This window comes from Neltuma alba, unplaced genomic scaffold, assembly GCF_004799145.2.
Source record: "Neltuma alba isolate B1F8T4 unplaced genomic scaffold, ASM479914v2 tig00010645_pilon, whole genome shotgun sequence".
Classification (NCBI taxonomy): domain Eukaryota; kingdom Viridiplantae; phylum Streptophyta; class Magnoliopsida; order Fabales; family Fabaceae; genus Neltuma; species Neltuma alba.
The window spans coordinates 356,779-375,241 of NW_021635495.1; the positions used below are offsets into that span (position 1 = coordinate 356,779).

Below are 18,463 nucleotides of genomic sequence, written 5' to 3' on the forward strand. Positions count from 1 at the left end.
TGCAGGTCAACAAAATAATTGCAAGTTCACGCTACCTCAGTTCCACGCTTAATGTTTCCTCCTTGTTTTCCTTGCTTGAGGTCCTCCTAGGTTTCCATAAATTGCCTATCAACCATACAGTAAGGGTATGGTAAATTCCTTATCCAGTATACAATTCTTTCTTAATATAATACTACCCTTGTGCCTTTCAATTTATAACTTCTGTATACCTTTCCTAATCCTTTGACTTTGGTTTGACCAAGCCTTAATCCTCAATTAAAGTCTTAGAATTCTTCCTTAATCCATGATTAATCATGCTTTCTTGGTTAATCACTAACCCTTAATCCTTAATCTAATATTTAATTAAGGTCCTCAACTCACATAGTCATTAGTACAACATAATCCTCTAAGATTAAGTCACTAATCCCTTATGGATTAACCATTAATTATTCTCTAATCAACATGATTAACCTTTAATCATTCCTTAATCAACATGATTAATCATAATTAATCATCCTTCAATTAGCATAACTAATCACTAATTACTAATTAATCAGGGTAGCTAACCTTAATTGCTTACTAATCTTTAATCAAATAACATGATTAATCTTAGCTATCACTAAACCATAATTAATCAAGGTAATTAATCCTAATCTTCCTCAAATAAATAATTAACTAAAAATAATTAACACTTAGGGAGGTAAACATACCTTAATTAGCCCTTAATCGGTGATTAGAGGTGTCTAACTTTGCTTTCTCCCTTTCTCTCTCTTCTTTCTTCCTTTCTCTCTCCTAGAACTCAAGAACACAACATTCCCTCACCAAGCAACCATCTTGGCCAAAAAGTTCATGAGAGGGGGGTATTTATAGGCTTTGATTTTTCAAAATTCCAAGAATGCCCTTCAGGAAAAAGATGCGATCTCGGCGTCATTTTTTTTCACTTTACACATGGACAAATCCTAGAGGACACACCACAAGAAGTTGACACATGGATGGACACCTATTCACCATGTGATTTTCATGTGGTAATAAAATATTATTTTAACGTTTTGTCTCTTATTTTCCTTTATGCCCTTGAACAATTTGGAAAATTCCAACTTTGTCCTCCCCCTTATTTTTGGCCGAAATATTACTCTAAATATTGGGAGAAAAATGACTCATCCAATATTCAGTGCAATCCACTAATTATTTATGTATTTTCGGTCCAATTTTCCAACAATTCTGTTCAATTTAGTGTCACAAAATTTTGATTTCAACACCTCCTTAAATTCCCCTCATTCCAAGGGTATTCCATGATTTTTCTCAAGTTTTACCTCCCTCTATAATTTTCTAAATTTTATTCCGTCAAAAATCAATATTCTACCGATAATAATTCGGTATTAAATATTCTTTAAGCTAACCTCTGTACATCCAAAGGTGGGAAGTAATTTTATAAATTAGGATAATATGTCACATAATTTATCCCTATTTTTCCTTGGATTTTTGAGGCCTCCATATATTTTAAATAATGGAAATTGGCTAATTTTCCTTAATTAACCAAAAATTCCAAAAATTACAAATAATTCCCTGATAAATTATTTTCTATCCTATATTCATCTTCTAAACCTCAAACATTATTCTGTACCCTCCTTTCTAGTTTTCATGATTTTCTAGGAATTTTCGGGAATTTCAGACATTATTTCCAATACTGCCCTTTCTTGACTGATCTTTTCAAAAATGACCGTTATGTCCCTATCCTGATTTTTCCTCATAGCCTAGATCCTCTACTAGTCTACTATACTATTTGACCTTAGTCAGTCTAAAATCATTCATCATTTAGGATAAAATTATCAGGGTGTGACACATCCCCCATATGTAACTAATATTTTAGGGATTGAATCATCAAAACAGAGGCTGCAAATCCAAGGATAAATATGGTGATGAACCATGAGGAAATATTTGTATTTGGTTATGTATAAGTATCAATGGTTGGTGCTGTAATCCCTAAGTAGGACGCCAGTTTAGAGCCACGTTTTGTTACGTTACCAAATGATTTTCTACACAAAATTTAGAATGCTTAAAGTTCACATCACGAGCTTCAAATTGATAGGCAGCACGTTAAAAATGGTCAACTACAAAATTTTTAATGATTTTTCAAATTTAAGGTTTAGAATCTGGAAAAAGGATATTTGCCAAATGGACAGAGGTAACTTTCACAAAAACCTGATACTTTTAAAAATGGAATTTGTTCATAAGATTATTTTTTCTTGAAATAAAATTCAAAGAGGTTTTTAAAGAATTTTGAACCACTCCATTTCAATTTTTCTAGATTAAGTTATGAATTTTTGAAGTTGGGCTAGAAAATTGGATTTTTACCTGATGAACAGTAAAAATCCTAAAATCAGCGTTTTCCATGGATTTTTAAGCCCAAGACCATTCAATGTAGTCTAAAATGGTTTTAATTAAACCCTAAGTGGATTCGATAGTAAGGTGTGACATAAATGATCCTTAATGTGCAGTAAAGTTAAGACAGAGAAAAAGTGAAGTAAATAAATGTGTTTGCCTTTGAAACTTTGTGAGCAATTAATACACATCCTAAGTTTTAAAACAAGTGGTAAATCACTTAAAATGGATGTGTGTTTTAAGAAATATGATTGCTCAAAATTAGGGTAGAGAATCTAGAAATGTACTACTTGACCAAATAAATAGTAAACTTCCAAGAATTAGCTATATGAATTGAAAGGGTCTAAGTTTAGATTTATATTTTTCTCTATAAATAATTGAAAGAAATTTAAATGGATGCTTAGATCACATCAAAACAATTTTTTATAATTAGTTACAAATTATTAAAGCTAGACTAAAAATTTGGAATTTATTAATAAATAGTAGCCTAGGAAACAAATTTCAAATTTTAAATTTACAGGCTTATTTCATATCTGGTTGAACCATAGCACTTCTAGAAATGAACTAAAAAGGATAAATAGAAATTTTTTTTATTTTGGTATTAGAGCCAAGGTTTTGGTAAAGGTTTAAACGAGACATTAGTTCATGTAAAGCCCAATATGAGAAAAACCTTATCTAGGAAAGAAATCGGTTATTAGGATTGGTCTAACTAAGGTTACAAGTTTAAGGTGACATTCCTAGGGAATTATGTATTGAGGAATATCCGAAGATTATGATAAGTTCTGAATGAGCTATAGATAGAAAGAAATGATGATGAAATAACAATGAGAAAGTGTATTGAGAGAGAGGTAGCCACCGGTTAGAGTTAAGAGACCCCCTCTCAAGAGTGAATTGAGTTAAGTAAGCCTAGAAGTGGTATGAGTCTATATCCTAATAAGGAAGCAGAGTGACAACCTAAGCCTCTGGTAATTGATGTTAGGTGCCTGATGAGAATGCCACATAGCGGAGGTGTTTGAATGATCTATGTGTCATACCCTATTAATTTTAATTGGGGAAATAAGGAAATTAGAATTGATTAAGGGCCGAGTAGTATAGTGGAAACTTAGACAGAATAACTTTTGAAATGAGATCAAATCCATGACTGGACTGTTAGTTTCCAAATATCCGATCAATATTGATCAGAGTAGGACGGTATACTTGGAACTCCTAAAAAATCATAAAAAGTAGAATAAAGGGCAAGGAATAGTATTTGAGGACTGAATGATGAAAATAGAATAAAATAATTTATTTTAGATTTTTCAATATTTTCTTGGAAATATGGCTAATTAAGGAAAAATTGGCCAAATTGAATGATTTAAAATACCTAGGGGCCTCAACAATTCATGAAAAATTTAGAAAAATTCCTTGATGAATTATTATAAATTTTAAAATTATTTTTGGCCTTAGGAAGTACAGAGGATAGCTTTAATAATATTTAAAACTTAATTTCTATCAATAGAAGGCTGATTTCAGGAAAATTTAATCTAAAGAGTTAGAGGTTGAAATAAATTCTGAAAAAAATTTGGGGAATCTCTCCTCATCAAAAGGAAACTATTGGTGTAAATAAATAAAGTTTTGAAAGCAGTGAATTTAACAAGATCTAAAAAAAATTCAACCTACCAAGCTTGGTGAGACAAAATTTCTCCCTAATTTTCTGATAAAATTGGCACCAAATAGAGAGAGGAAGGATCTAAGTGGAATAGTATAAATTGTTGAAGGGTAAACTTGGAAGAATGAATTATTGAATAAAAAATAGCAATTCTTGCATGTGTTAAACCAGGTGTCCTTATGAGTTGGCCTCTTGCATTTAATTAAGGGACACATAAGGGGGATTATATGGCTAAATCATGAAGAAAGATGGACCAAGATTGTGCCATGTGTTAGGGGTTAAAATATATGGTAAATGAGATAGTTACCAAGAGGTAAAACCTAGCCATTCTATAAACATGATCACTCCCCAAAATAAGACATTTTTTGGCCAAGAGAGAAAGGGAAGGAGAGAATTTTGGCCATCAAAGGAGGAAGTAGAGGGGAAGAAGATCAAACAACCTTAGGCTAAACCAAGTGCCAAATCAAGGTAAAAGCTTGGATTTCTCTTCTAGTTTAAGTGGCCTAGTAGTTTGATAGTTTAAAATGTAGTTTTGATGGAGTTTGAAGCATGAAATGGCTAGGGTTTGGTGCTATCCAATTTGGTATATGTTGAGCTATCAATGATTTGAAGGTTGTTTATGTATTAGAAGGTAGAAAATGATTGGATTATGGTGTTTAAACCTTGTTTTGGAAAGAATTGTAACTTGTGAAACCAAGGGACTATATTCGGCCAACTAGGGTTCTTGGTGATAGGGTTTGATTTTTGTTTATTTGATGCTTCTAATGAGTTTAAGTGGTGAAATTATGTAGGAATATGTGAAGAGTATGTGTTTAGAAGCATTAAAATTAAAAATAGAATTTTTAAACCTTAAGTACCCTATTCAGCGAAGAGAAGAAATGGTAGGAGGGATTGGATTTTGATAAATCTAAATTCATATTTGGATTCAACATGAAAAATCATGTAGAAAAAGCATATGGAAGTTAAATTAAAAAGAGTGATGCTAAAACCCTAAAATAAAGGTTAAGGGTTAGGGTTCTAGATTAAAGTGTTAATGAGGATCATTGAAGTGAATTGCAATGCTATTGTGTTGTTTGCTTGATAGGCTTTGGCATTGGACAAAGAGGAGTTCAAGAGCAAGAAAAGGAAATGAAGAAATCAAAGTTAGCAAAAGGTAGCAAGAACTTTCAATTTTAGTATTAAATTGTTCAGTTGTTTGTGTTATCTGTACGTGCTATGATGTGGTTGAGTTATGTATATAAGAATGTGGTTAACCCCTTGCATTGATGCCTTGGCAAATGTGTTTAGTTGAGTTATTAGATGGTATGATTTATGCTTCCTTTCCATGGCATATTGATGGTATGTTTATGGTTTGGTTAATGCTTGCATATAACATGAATTTACCTTGTATTTTAATGCTTTAATTGATGTTCTTTGCTACTAGGATTCTTTGGAATCTCACTCCATTATATTGAATTACAATCATTTAGGAGATGGAAGCTTCAAGGAAAAGGGCAAGAAGATGGCATAAATTTGAAGATCTTGGATATGTTTAGTATTTTGGAACTTTGTTTGTATAATGTGTTACTATGAATGGTTGACTCCTTGACAATTATGTGTTGTACAACTTGGTTAAAGTATGATTTTAAGTTGATTAGTATGATAGATAATTGTTTTGAGATGATAAAATGCTATGGTGCAAGAATTGGTATTGAATGGTTGAAGTTTGACCAATTTGTGCCTGAACTTTGATATGTGAAATTTTAAACAAATGAATGACTTAGGGTCTAAGACTTAACATTATAATAGATCTTATTCTTTCCTTTAAAATGAGTGGTAATTCATTGAAATTATAGTTTTGCGCAAAAATTTATGCCTTCCCAAAATTAGGCATAAATTCAGAAAAATTAAAAACAAAGACCAAATGAATAGTGCATTTTTGCGTGGAAACTGGGGATGCATGAGGAGAAATCATAACCTAGAAATATTTTTTTCTTAAAGATCTCTCTGAAAGCTTTGAATAGAACTTAGAACCACTTTATTTTAATTTTTCTAGAATTAGTTATGAATTTTTAAAATTAGTCAAATTTTAGGGTTATGTGACTCATAACTCGAGAAGAAAAGTTTTGAAATTTGAAATTTACCAACTTGAAAGCTTAATAAATGGTTCCATTTATTTCTAGTTGATATAAAAGGGGTTTAAAGTTAAGGTGTTACACTATGCCCATTGTGTAACGTTATTTATGATGATTAATGTATGACCATAGGAATGAATGGTTAAGAGATGAAAGAAGTTAGAAAAAGTCAGGCATTATCCCTTAAGGATAAAGATAAAGAGAAATAGATGAGGATATTATAGATGATGGTTGCATTGGAAACTAGAGTAAAGAAATGAATACGTTCCCTATGATGTCTAGTTCTTTTGTAATGCTTGGGACTGGATAGTATCCCTTAATGTCCCTAATGCACCTATGAGGAGTGTGATTATAACACTCAGGCCAGTGGGTAATCTAGGAGACAAGATTCTTATAGACGAATATCACTGCCAAGGTAATTGAATGAATCAGGTAGAGATGTTCCCTTAATAGGGATGCGACATGTAAAGAATGTGCTATGACAGAGATTGAGTAAGCCAAAAGGTCTTGGCCATAGAGTATCTCTCAAAAAAATGGGAGGTGGTTCTCCGACTCAAAGCTGACACTGCTCTACCAAGAGCAAGCTATCCTATGAAGGAAAAGAAGAGAAATAGCTACGATAGGGTTGACAATGCTTTGAAGAAAACAACATATCCTCTCAAAATAGTAGAGTTGACATCATACCAATACAAGCAATATATCCTCCACCAAGGGTAGAGAAAGTGGTTGAGTTGATATTGCTCCAATAAAAGTAATACATCCTCCCATAAGAAAAGGTAATCACAGCTGAGATAAGGCATACAGAGTTGATCTTACCTCAATGAGAGCATATTTGGTCAAGAGTGACCTAGGGATGAAATATCCCTTGAGTTAAATCGAGTATTAAAGAAAGTTAGAAGGCATGTTTCATAAGTCCTCTCCCTGTCCCATTCAAAATCAATAAGAAAAGTAAGAATAGTTAGATAAGAAAGAGAATTAGCAAGATAAAGCAGACTAGCATAAGTAAGATGGCAAGCTAAAAGGCTATAGAGATAAATCAATGGCCTACAGTATTAAAGAGGCATAGCAAAACTAAGAACTAAGGGCAAAGAAAATGCAGAAAGATGAATGATTTTAGAGTTAACAAAAAGGATTGAGTAAGGGCCTAAGAAGACAATGCTGACATCTGTGATTACTCTTCAGAATAATCAGTCAACTTGCCAGCCTAGTGGAGGGAGCTTATTTTATAACTTAGTCTTGTGGTCTGAAGGTTCTTAGAGATTGGAACATGGCTTGAACGAGTTACAATATTCTAGGGTCATAGTGGATCCTAAAGAGACTAGCGGTAGAGTGCAGTAGCTCCTGAAGTCGTAGTAAACCCAACCTAAGTAAAGTTGGTGAGAGGCTTATGGTAGAGTGCAGTAGCTCCTGAGGTTGCAGTCAACTATGCTTAAGGAAAATTGCTAACCCATAAGAATAAGGGTATTGTACCTCTTTAGGAATGAGAATAAGATGACATAAGATGAGTTTAAGATGTAGAAACCTTCTCATGTTGGTTAGCTAATATAGAGAGAGTACCCTTCACTTTTTCACAAATAGCTTTGTTGTTGATTAGACCAAGCTCAATTCTGTTCGAGTTAATGAAGGAAAGTGAGGAAACCAAAACTTGAAAGAACTGAGGGCTGTAAGTCCCAAACAGTATGCATTCAGGCAAGCTAAATATGAAATGAGAATGTGAAAGAAAAAAGATGGGCCCTTAAGGTAAAGATGAGAATAGCAGTGTATGCTGAAAAGACCTAATAAAGGCAATGTTAAAGGAACCTAAAATGTTATGGTAAAGTGAAATACCATAAAGACAAGTACACTATCACAACATCATCATGAAAAGATAAGCCTAAATAATAAAAAGAATATGCACAGTAACAATGAAATGCTTAAAGGTGAAGGCCGTGTTTGTTTAAATGACAGAAAAGTATGAAACGGTAAGCTAGGTAAGCATGGATTCCAGGAACAATTAGGCATAATGAAAAGTTAATGGTCAAAATAAAGTATAATTGAGGACATTCTCCTTAGTTAACCTTTCAAAGAAGGGTATAAGAAAATGATCAGTCTCAAAATTTCAAGGACGAAATTGTATTAAGAGGGAGAAAATTGTAACATCCTAGATTTTGGACCAAGAAGTACTAGAATTAGCCTAAAATGGGTAGACTATTAGATCTCTTTTGGCAGGAGTTCTAAAAGTTCCCTAGAAGGACGAGAGTATTCTCAAGGACTAAATTACAAAGAGCTTTTTAGAACTATGAGATAGGTAAGTTAGAGACTCTGATAAAGTCTCAAGAGCTTAAGTATGGGAATTAGAGATGATTAAGGGCCAAAGCTTATTTTGGAAACCTCAGTGAGATGATTTATGAGGCTAAACTTGAGCAGGGACCTAATTGCAAATTCAAAAAGTTTTAGGCCAAAAAAGGCAGTGATGAAAAGTATGCCTGAAAATTTTAAAAAATTCCCCAAAAAAGGGAAATGAGGTTTCAAGGCTTGTACAAGACTAAAAATGATGAAAATACCCCTGGAGCAAATTGATGAAATTCTTAGGGTTTTGGCTAACTATGGATACTAGACAAAATTGAATTATTTAAAATACAAGAAAGCTTAAGTTTATTGGAGACAAATGGAGAATAATACTTAAGGAACTATCATAGGTCTTAAAAGTGATTTCATCCCTAGAAAGCCTATTGATACACTATCCAAAAAAAAGTCAAAATAAACCGTCTATGGGTTGACTTTTGACCTAACAAAAATTAGAGAAATTCCCAATGATGAAAAGGCAGTATTAGTACCTAGAGACAAATTCTCAAAGTTATGGACCGATAAAAAGAATTTAGTCAAATTCACTCTAAAATAAATATTATTAAATATTTAATAGACATACAAGGAGAAAAGCATCTCTTTCTATGTACATGTATATATATATAATGCCATGTGAAGTTATTGGTAATGAGAAAATGGTGTCAGACCAGGATTACCGGATAAGTCAGCACCTGAAAAAATACCCAATATGGTGTAAAATTGTGAAATAGGTGAAGGAATAGTCAAGGGTGAGTGGGAGCACGAACTTTTTCCTATTTTCCTTCCTATTTTAATACAAATTTGATGAGAGGACATAGATATAATGATACAAATTGTTAAGGGATAAGCTTGGAAGAATGAAATGATTTAATAAAAAATTGTATTTTACCACATATGTGATTAGGTGGCATGCAATATGGCATCATCTTGAAGGGAGAAAATATGGTCAAGACACTTAGTAAATTATGTAGCAAGTGTAACATCCGACGTTTGCACCTAGAAGTACCAAAAATAGTCTGAATTAGATACACTACCAGACCTCTTTTAGTAGAGGTCCCAAAGATGAGAAAGGAAGTCAAAGCAGTTTCAGGGACTAAACTGCAAGTAAGAAAGTTGTTAAGGGGCAAACATGTAAGTAACATTGAGATTTCATAAGAGTCTCAAGGGCTCAGAAAGAGAAAAGAGGCTAGATACAGGTTAAAGATTAAGTTAGAAGGCTCAAAGAGATGTTTTATGAGATTAAGTCCAAGTAAGGACTAAAGCGTAAATTCATAAAGTTACGGCCAATAAGGGTAAAAATAGAAAGTATATAGAAATTTTCAAGAAAATCTCAGAAAATGAGAAATATTATTCTAAGACTCTTTTGTGAAGAAGAATAATGAAAATACCCCTGAGGGAGCTTAAATGCAAATTATAAGATTACAGCTAATAAAAAGTACACCATTTGAGGTAATTATTTAAAATAGCGAGAGACTTAAAAAAATGTATCCAAAAATAAGGTTGAATAGTTAAAAGGTTGAACTAATTTATAAAATTAGTTCCACTCTTAGAAGGCCAATGGAATGGCTTTAATAAAAATATAAAACTGATTATGCTTATTAAAAGGGCATTTTAAAGAATGATTTTTAAGTGGGGCCTACAGGATGAGTCATGGCTTGAGATAATTCATAGTTTCTCTCTAAAGGGAAAAGAAAGTTTTGGAGTAGACAGAATAATTTTCAAAGGTTCAAAAGCCAGGAAGAAATTCCAACAAGTGAGAGCTAAGTAAATAGAGAAAAATATCCCAGGAAAAGAGAAAAGTCATTATGGCTCATTAATGTACCATATGAGGTAATTTTGACACATTTGAAGGCATTAAAGAGGAGATAAGAGGTATTAGAATAAGACAAAAGTGATGTGACAAATATTTTGGTTCTCCAGGAGACCAGATTGAGAAAAGGGACTGGTAAAGTATACTCTTGTTTCTTTTACTTGGCTAGAAATGTGCCACATGTCAAGCTATGAATAGAAGGAATTTTGGTGCCACCTGTCAAGCCAAGAATGGAGAGGATTTTGACTTTGAAATTCAATTTCATTTGGATTTATTTTAAGGATGAAAATTAGTTCAAGAAGGCATAAGATGTTGACACCTAAGCATTGTAATTAGTAGGAACTTGGAGGGCATAATGGTCCATTCAAGGCATAAGTTTTGGCTATAAATACCCCTCTTTAGAACAGAATTTTGGCAAGCATTTGTAGAGAGAAAACTCTTCTAAAACGTAGGGTGAAGGCCGAGAAGAAGGAACAAGATTCAAGCTTTAAGATCAAGGTATATGATGATTCTACAACCTATCTTGATGCCTATTTCAATTAAGTTATTGTTTGTATCTGATTCTGAGATTTATCATAATTAAAGTACACTCTTTAAGCTTTAAATCCATAGGTATAACACTTCATTTGGATATGTGTATGATTTATGGTGATTTTTCAAATTTAGGGTTTAAAATCTGAAAACAGTTTTGACTACTAGAGCAATAGGAAAGTTCTGTACAATTTTGGTATTGTTTCACATAGAATTGTTCCTAAAACTATTTTTATTTTAAATATAACTTAAGTAGCTTTTATTTGGACTTAGAACCACTCAGTTTTGATTTTTATGGAATTAATTATGAATTTTCAAAGTTGAGCAAAAATTCTGAAATTTCTGTGTGAATAGTACCCGCGAAGCAAAAATTCTAGATTTGAACTTCTTGAATCTAAAGCCATCTAAAGTGGTCCCAATTGACAAGAAATGGACCTTAAGGATGGGAAATGATGAGATTTATGTTAGAAAAGCTAGAAAGAAAACCCTAAAATCAAGAGGAAGGATTGGGGTTCAAGAGAGTTAGTATTGAACATTGTATAATCTCTTGGTCCTAATGGATTGTGTGATCATTATGGTTAGTTTAGGACCTTAGAACATCCAAGAGGATGTTTGATGATGTTGAGCAAAAGACCTTATGGTTGGGAAGTTAACGAAGTCAAAGGAAAAGCAAGAGGAAAGCTTGAAGTACAAGGTAGTGAACTTACCCCTTTATGTGCTTGATGTGGTATGCTTATGTGTTGGTTTGTATTTGTTGACTATATGATGTTGTGACATGATGATTGTTGCTGTAAATGCTATTCTTAATATGTTTTCATGGCCATGCATTTTTATACCAAGCATAAAGCATGATGGTATGTCACTAGTTAACCTAAGTTTGTGGAAAACTACATACCATACATTAGCATTCATTTTGTGCGTGTATGTGGTAATGTTTCCTACTGAGATTCCCTAAATCTCTGCCCTCCCTTAACCAACCATAGTAGGTTAAATGATAAGGAGAGAGCATGCATGAAGAAGGGCAAAAAGATGGAAGCAAAGAAAGTGGAGAATTTACATGTGTTTTAATGTAAGGATTGAAGTCACTAGTAATGAAATTAATTATGGACATGTCAAGCATGAAATGCAATGTTTGATGTATGATGTTAATGGCATGCAACTCAAAGTATAAGAATAAATAGGGAACCACAAGGTTAGTTGATGCATGCTTGAATTAAGCGAGAGTTAAAGGTAAAAGGCTAATGAAAGATAAAACGTAGGTCTTGGGACAGTGAGTTTGTAGCTCTAGTTTGACCTAGTAAATGGTGGAATCTGATCATGAAATTTGGTGATCATATACTACACATCTAAAGCTTTAAAATGAGAGGTAATATACCTTAATTGGATATGTATACTAAGATATACGAATTTTCAAAGTTGAGACAAGAAATCTGAAAGTTCTAGAATTTACCAAATGAACAGTAAAGTTTAATGAATAAATTGTATGAATTGGTCAAGTATAAGTCCGGTTTGATATTTTTGACTCGTAGAGAATTGAAAGAGCTTCAAGTAGAATTTTGGAGCACCTTAATAAAATTTTTATAGAATTAGTTTTGAATTTTTGAATTTGGACCTATAATCTGGAATTTAAATAGTGAATAGTAACCAGAGTAATTATGTTGAAATTTTTAATTCACGAGCTTGTTTCATGATCCGCTTGAACCGTAATGCTTAAAAATGCATACTCTGAGGGGTACAAATAAGGACGTTATAGCAAGATCACAAGGGATATGATTTAATTAGATAACAAGTTTTATGGTAAGCCTAAATTAGATTAACTAAGACAAATGGTAACTCTTACATTGTAAACACCGCTTTGGTAATTCTTACATTATAAATACCCCTTTCTTCCTACCATTTGTATGTTTGGATGCCAAGAGAGGAAGAGAAAGGGAAACATGAAATTTCAAGTGAAAAAAGGAGAAGAAGAGGAGAATAAAGTCCTAGACAAATACAAGCTTTAAAATAAGGTAAGGTCATGGTTCTTGAAGTAGTTTAACTTGCTTTTTGACTTGTTGAGCTTGGCTATGGTTTTTGATAAGTTTTAGAAGCATAAAACCTTGAGGAAAGGTGCTTTCCAATATTGATTAATCCATATAAAAGAATGAATGATGATAGAATCATGTTTAAAAGTTAGAAAAGAGAAAGAATCAAGTGGTTTTGTGATGAAAATTGAACGAATCCAACTTCCCCCAATTCTATGAAATTTTTGGCTAGACCTAGGAAATGATTCAGAGTTGGATTTTGATGATTTTGATGCCTTTAATGTGTTTAGAATGAAAAATTATGTGGGGGTAAAGATGAGTAAGCAAGTTTCGAAGATTTAGAATTGAAAATGAAAATTTGAACCCCAAACCCTATGTATTTAGCCAAGTTAAGTTGAAGGGGAAGGAGTTGAATTTTGTTTAATTTTAGCTAAAAAGTGGATTCTTTATATACAAATATGGGGAAATAGTATGTAAAATTAATTTTAGGAAGATTGAAATTAAAGCTCAAAAGTTGAGGTTAAAGTATGTTAAAGAGCAAAGTATGAATGTCATTGACTCCATGGTTTATAAATGAATGTCAATGATGTGTTAATATGATTAGGGCCATGCGACATCAAGAAAGATGAGTGGAAAAGGTTGATCAAGCAACCTTGATGGTTAGAAGCAAATGGAGCAAAAGGAAAGATTGAACATAAAAGGCTAAAGGTGGCAAACTATACCCTATTCTTATATACTTGGTATTACTTGCATGTATGGCATATTTGTATGTTTATGTGATTTTATGAACTCATGCATTGTGAATGTGAATATGTTTAAAGTGTGTCATAGGCCTATGTGTTTTATGATAGATGCATGATGATTTCCAAACATGTTATTATATTATAAAGATGTTAAGTTCCAAGCATGTTATAAATGCCAAGCTTGCCGTGTATGTTTGGGTAGTTATTGTTTACTATTGAGATTCTCCTAAATCTTATCCTCCCTTAACCAATCTTAATAGGTGTTAATAAGCAGGTAAGAGGATGCATGAAGTAAAAGCAAAGAAAAGAAGAGAAGAATTGAGGAAATATGTTATGTTATATTATGCAATTTTTATATTAATGTATGATGGATAATGCCAATGATATTTTGTAAAGTTAAATGATGATGATAGCATAGATGATGGAGCATGTTAATGCATGAGAATGAGTTAAACAATGCTAGCCTGATTATGAATATGCAATAAATAAATATGAATTGTTAATGCAAAGTAAAAGGAATAAATGACCCTTAATATGCAATAAAGTTGAGATAGAGTAGACGTGAAGTAAATGAATGTGTTTGCCCTTGAAACTTTATGAGAAATTAGTACACATCAAGCTTTAAAACAAGTGGTAGATCTCTTAAAATGGATGTATGTGCTAAGAGATATGATTGCTCAAAATTAGAGTATAGAATATGAAAATGTACTATTTAACTAAATAAATAGTAAATTTTTGTAAATTAACTATATAAATTGAGAAGGTCTATTATATTTTTTTCCTCTATAGAGAATTGAAAGGGCTTTAAATAGAGACTTATATCACCTGTGCTATTTCTATAATTAGTTATGGATTTGCAAATTTGGACAAAAAATTTGAAATTTATTAGTGAATAGCAACCTAAGAAAAATATTTCAAATTTTCAATCTACGAGTTTATTACATGATCAGCTTGAATTGTGGCACTTCCAAACATGTGCTTAAGGGGTAAATATAATGATGTTTTACTTTCTGCTCTTGAGATGGTTAGGTCTTCTTCAAGAGACCTGTTTTGATATCAAATGTTAGAACGGCAGATCACCCAAGAGAGGGGTAAATTGTGTGATTTAAAAAATATTTGAACTCGAAAGAAAATAAGAAAGTAAGATAAGCTTGTGTTAGAAAAAATTACCGAAGGAGAAAATGAAGAAAGAAGCACACAATAAAGTTATACTGGTTCGGTCCTAACCACTTGACCTACATCCAATCCTTAGAGCATTCATGAGAGTTCCACTATAATCCAAGATCTATAATAGGCTTTTGGTGCCGTAGTGCAGCAATTGAATCACTCTCATCACTCCCCTTTACTTCCCCTGAGGTTACAACCTACTCAAGATTCCCACAATCTTGAGTAACTCTAGATGGAATAATAAATGTTTAAGTATGTCTCTCTCTCAGAGTAATAAATGAACACCGATGCACATTTGATGAACTTAATAAAATAGAGTAATGAGCAATAAATTTGATAGCATAGTTGTTTGTTTTCTTCTCTTTTGCTCTATTCAATGCTTTGTCTATTTATAGTTAATCCTTTTTAACTATCTGTTAGACTTGAAGCAATTTTACTGTTTTAGAAGTAGCTAAAGATGATGGTAGCTTGTAACAGTTGAAGAGCATTTAATGTTTCTAACAAAAGTAGTTTAATAACATCATTTTTTTGTTGAGCCATTTAATCTTGTATTAACTTTGCTCAAACTTGTCATTTGTAATTCAGAGTAGTAAGAAAGGGCAGAAGATGAGCAATAAACAAATTTCAAACAAGTTAACTTTAATTAGTTTAAGGATAGGATAACTAAACTAAATAAGTATTTATCGATAACCTTACCAATAACTACCATTATCGATAATCTTATCGATAAATGCCTAAAGATATGAAAATTAACTATAAGAAATAAAGAAGTTTAAGGCCATTTTATTGCAAAACTTGTCGATACATTTTGAAATGAAAAAGTGTTTATCACAAAATTTATCGAAAAGTCGAAGATAGGAAATTTACAAAACATTTACATTTGCAAATTCTTTATCAATAATTTTATCGTTAAACATCAAAAGAAAACAACTTTAAAGATTAAGTTAAGTATGTTATCGATTACCTTATTGATAAACTAGATTATCGATCAACAATCACTGCTGAAAAACTTTTAGGGATAATTTCTAATATTATGAAAAAAATTGATTTATAAAATCTTATTGATAAAGAATTTGCAAAGTCCACAAGATTAGACAATATTAGAAACAACTTTATCAAACACCTTATCGCAAACAAACTTTATTGATAACGTTATTGATAAGCCAAAATATTTTTGTTGGGATCCATCAAAACAACTATTTTGAAATTTGAGAGTATTTATCAAAGCCTTTGTCGATAGTTGGCATTACCAATGAGCTTATCGATAAAAGTCTCTTTTCTTAAAAGAAGAAGGTATTATCAATAATCTTATTGATAATTACAGAGTCAATTTTAGCAACCAAGTTTTAAATGAATGAACCAATTAACCTACTTTATCATCATCAAAACTGAATACTAACAGTTAGTACAAAGTAAAATATATTAAACCTATCTTAAAAGCAGCAATAATATGTACAATTTACCTCTATTTTCCCATTTTATTATCTATAGAGACTTCATCCTTTTTTTGGCTTTTCATTTTTTGTCTGGTTGTGCAATAAGCTTTAACCCATTCTCATGACATTCATTCTCATGGCATTCATTCTTTTCATGGCTGACTAACCACTGCATGTTAAATCCCCACAATGATCTTATCATTTATAAATAAAAAAAACGTTTGCTTTTTTAACAACCTACTTGTCATATCTAATCACAAACTTGTTACCTAACAAGTCAGCTTTCTTCAAATAATAGCTCATTATTATGAAATAACGACTCTTCCATTTGAAATAAAAAATCCTTAATTATAATTCACTACAAGGAAATATAATTTTTACCTGCCCCATTCATGTTTGCATACAAAAATGGAGGAGAAAAAAATGAGTATTCTTGTCTCTTTTGGTAAAATAGACAAGAATAGCCTAGATGTTCTCATCTGTTGTGTAAAACAGATGAGAACATCCAATTTCTTATCTGTTTATCTATAATAGATGAGAAGTTTCTCATCTGTTAGTGGTAATAGATGAGAGTTCTCGTTTATTATTAGTAAAACAGATGAGAACTACCCCTTCTCATCTGTTATTAATAAAACAGACAAGAAGGGGCCTAAAAGTTTTTTTAAAAAGATTGCATCCCTCGTTAAAGTTGAGTAGCCCATCATGAACAAACAGATCCCTTTCCATCTTCATTTCTGCATCGCCTCTTCCTCCTATCTCCACTGCTGCCCTCATGGCCACAATGATGGAGTCCATTGCCTCTTCCTCCCATCTCCATTGTGAAGCTTGTAGGAGCTACGCCTCCAGGCTTGCCTTTCTCCTCTGTAAGATGATGACGACGCCATGGTTCTCCCTCTCCAAGTCTGTCGTTCATTCTCCCTCTCTAAGTCGGCGACTCCACCAAACAAAGGAGCTCACCGTTGAAGCCACGGTCACTTGCATCGTCTCTTCTCCCCTCTAAGTTGACGCCAAATCTACATTCTTCCTTCTTTGATAGCTCTACTGAATAAGGTAAGTTCAAGGGCAATCTTCCTCCTTTTGGTTATTCTATATGTGCTGCAAATGGAATATGGGTTTGTGTAAATTGCTCTTAAATCTAGAATTGCATTTACAAAATTTTAAACTTGTATACATTGATTGGGTAATAGATTTAAAGCCTAAGAAATTTGTTAAACTTGTTTGAATATTCATGCACACAAGGTGTTTGTCAAAATGTCTAAGAGAGAATTTTCATATGTTGGTATTGCATTACAATGGTAATATAGTTATTATCATCTTGAAAGGTTTATTTAATAGCAAGTTGATATTTTTTTGGATGTGTTATCTCAAAAGGAAGCTTTGGCAAATTTCTTTTCAAAATGAGTAAACTTGAAAATTGTAGTTGGGATTGTAAAGTTGAAAATATTGGTAAGTTTTTTATATTTTGGATTGCTTTAAATTGTTGGATTAAATAATTGACCTTAATTAATTGGATTAAATTGTTATCATTAGTCTTGAATTTGCATTATTTTTGTTTGAATTGAGTTGAATTAGATTAAAGAGCTAAAATTAGTGTTAAATTGAATTGGTTTGAATTTGTTGGAGTTGGATTTGCTAATTGCTTTATTTTTATTAGGATTGAGTTGAATTAGATTAAATTGTTCAAAATTGCTTGTTGAATTTAGTTTTGAATTGGTTTGATTTTGTTGGAATTTAATTGAATTGTATTAAATTGTCATCATTAGTTTCGAATTGTTTTACTTTTTTTATTTCCTAAATTGAGTTGAATTAATCTTAAATTGTTCAAAATTCCTTGTTGAATTTAGTCTTGAATTAAATTTTTCAAAATTTATTAGGTAGTAACGCAATGGATCATAGTTGGATGACTGCTTTGAGAATGTGTGATAAATTGGATATATCCTAATGTAAATAGTTTGAATTAAAGTTCTTTCATTAATGACAATTATTTCATATATGCATAATGCATTGTACCATTTCCTTGTGATTTGCGGTGCCATAAGCAACAAGGGTCAATAGAGTGCGAATATTACATTATTCGTTATATGTTGGAAATTATTGAGAGTTGATGTACTAAAAAATTTGAAGGGGTAAGTAAATATAATTTTAGTTTTGTAATAGTTGTTGAATTTTTAAATTGAATTGTTACTTATTTTATTTTCTTCATATGTTCAAATTTGTTCATTGTCAATGTACATATTTTTTATAATGACTGCTCATACACCGCTCATGATATTGATTTTATCCGAGATCTTTTGGCTCAACAAC

General features: G+C 32.0%; 1 protein-coding gene across 1 annotated transcript in view; it reads right to left on the reverse strand.

Annotated features, from left to right (window-relative positions):
- Positions 1-17,043, reverse strand: part of LOC114757810 (uncharacterized) — a 72,118-nt gene extending 55,075 nt beyond the window's left edge. The window contains exon 1 of the mRNA XM_028946911.1: positions 16,958-17,043. Coding sequence (XP_028802744.1) covers positions 16,958-17,043 — 86 coding nt within the window. The remainder of the gene's footprint in view (positions 1-16,957) is intronic.
- Between the last annotated feature and the right edge of the window lie 1,420 nt (positions 17,044-18,463).